This window comes from Nanorana parkeri, unplaced genomic scaffold, assembly GCF_000935625.1.
Source record: "Nanorana parkeri isolate BGI_ZX_2015 unplaced genomic scaffold, ASM93562v1 scaffold2200, whole genome shotgun sequence".
NCBI lineage: Eukaryota > Metazoa > Chordata > Amphibia > Anura > Dicroglossidae > Nanorana > Nanorana parkeri.
Window position 1 is genome coordinate 90,496 of NW_017308468.1, and position 2,342 is coordinate 92,837.

The 2,342-nt window shown below is 47.0% G+C and overlaps 1 protein-coding gene across 1 annotated transcript; it reads right to left on the reverse strand.

The window, feature by feature from the left end:
- Positions 1-963, reverse strand: LOC108801030 (olfactory receptor 6B1-like). Its single transcript, XM_018572996.1, has one exon. The coding sequence runs from the start codon at positions 961-963 to the stop codon at positions 1-3; it is 963 nt and encodes a 320-aa protein (XP_018428498.1).
- Positions 964-2,342: the final 1,379 nt, after the last annotated feature.

Below are 2,342 nucleotides of genomic sequence, written 5' to 3' on the forward strand. Positions count from 1 at the left end.
TTATTTATATACTCCGGGTGTCATAATAACATTTCTAAAATTTCCTATGACCTTTCCCATGACCCTTTTTATCTCCTCAGTTCGAAGACAAAATATGATCGGGCTGGACACATGGGGGATGTAGGTGTACAGGCAAATGAGCAAGATGTTCACGTCGGCGTTCGGAATCAACTGAGCGCGGTTGTAGGAATAGACCACCACACGCGGGATGAAGTGCAACGTGATGACGAACCAGTGCGTGGTACAAGTGTAAAACGCCTTCCTCCAGCCTTCCGATCGGACCGCCGTGCAGAGCTTGGAGATTACGATGGCATAAGAGAAAGCGATAAATCCCAACGGAACCATGTGTATGCCGATAGCTAAAAAGGACATCTCCTCCCTGATGGGAAGGGAGTCCATGCAGGATAACACTGACACCGAGGTCACAGCGCAGAAAATGTTCCTGATTTTGTTGGGGCCGCAGTAACTAAGAACCAGTCCACACCTTACGCAGTAAATGCCGACGGAAGCGGCCAGAAGTGTAACAATGAAAGAGAGAGAAAAGACAAGCTTGGTGGTGACGATGGTTTGATACTGAAGTGGTTTGCAAATGGCAACAAAGCGATCGAAAGCCATCAGCATGATAATCAAGGAGTCAAGTGAATTGAGATAATGGAAAAGAAACATTTGGAAAAAACAGGCGGAGAAGGAGATGGAGCCGGCCTGAAACCAATAGCGGGCGATGATTTTCGGCAAAGTAGCCACATCCGAGATCAGGTCAGAAAGGGCCAGGTATCCGACCAGTATGTACATGGGCACGTGTAGAGTCTCTTTCACAATGACCAAACATAAGACGGTACTGTTGGCGCACAATGACAGGATATAAACCAAGAACATAATGGAGGAAGGGATGGCATTGTATTTTTCCGGGAGTCCCGGAAATCCCAGGAGGAAAAACTCTGTGACCCCACTCTGGTTGGCCATCAGACAACTAATGATATTTCTTCAAAGAATGCTGCGGAAGGAAAATAAAATTATGAATACAAGAAATAGGACAGCTAAAGCTGAAATCCAAAATGTAAAAATGGTTGGTAGGCAGTGTATGTCGGTGCTGCATTTTAGGCATAACCAGTCAAGTGAACGCTGGCCTAGTATGCCTAAAGTGGCCACAAACTATTCTGACCTGACGCAGGACCTTCTAGAAGCCAGTACTTAATCAGGAACCACAGTGCCACCAGATTGAGAACAGGACCAGGCTGAGGATAAGTTCAGTGAGGAGGAGGGGGTAAGGTGACTGTGCTGTCACAAACGTACAAGGCACAGGGTGGCTCCATAACTCCAGTGGTGTGCCCCATCTTAAAACCTTCCCACCCACCAGTGAATTAACCCAGTGTGCAATGAAGGATATGTAGCATCCCAGCCCATGCTTGCTGGACCACATGTCTATGCTCACGTGGACCCTACTGCTGGCAGTCTGACGCATTTACTTCTGCATGCTGGTGGCTGTGTACCTGCCACTGTGGTGTAGCACAAGCCATGAACTTGCAGAAGGGGGCTGATTCCATGAGCGGGAAATGGAGCAGCTGGAAAGCCAGGGGTTTTGCCAAGATAGCCCTTAAGACCCTGGACATGGAGATGATTCAGCTTCAGAAGGGACACCTGCCTGGTGAAGGATGTTGCTGATAATGGTGGGGTGGGTGTTGGAGAATTAAGATGAGGTGCAAGCCTTTTCTTTTAAACCTACTCAGCACGGTCCCATGATGGACCTCTTCCCCACTTAACCTAATGTACCCTAAGTCTTGAAAACCCTTAGCAAGACTGAAATTTGCTACAATGCATATTGACAAGCCACAATGCTTCCGGTAAAATGTCCTTCGGACAGATGAGACAAAACTGAAGCTTTTTGGTAAGTCACATCACCTCTATGTTCACAGACAAAAAAATGAAACTTTCAAAGAAAAGAACACTGTACCTACTGTGATGAAATGGAAAAGGCAAATTTTATTTATGTGGCTGCTTTGATGCGTCTGCCATGGGGTACCTTGAATCTGTGCAGGGATGGGATAAGGGCTCCCTTAGCTTAGTCGTTGATTGGGAGAAGGGCTCCCTTAGCTTAGTCATTGATTGGAAGAAGGGCTCCCTTAGCTTAGTCATTGATTGGGAGAAGGGTTACCTTAGGTTTGTGGTCAGTGAGAAGAAGGGTTCCCTTACAGATAGGTGAAAAGGTCATTGGTGTCAATGGTCACGAGACTAAAGAGGTTTCACCAGCCCACCCCTGGCTCTATTAAACGACGGTGCATTGACTAAGCAGCCACCATCAGAAAGAAAAAACTCTAACCACTGCTCTGCCCCTAGAAACCTCA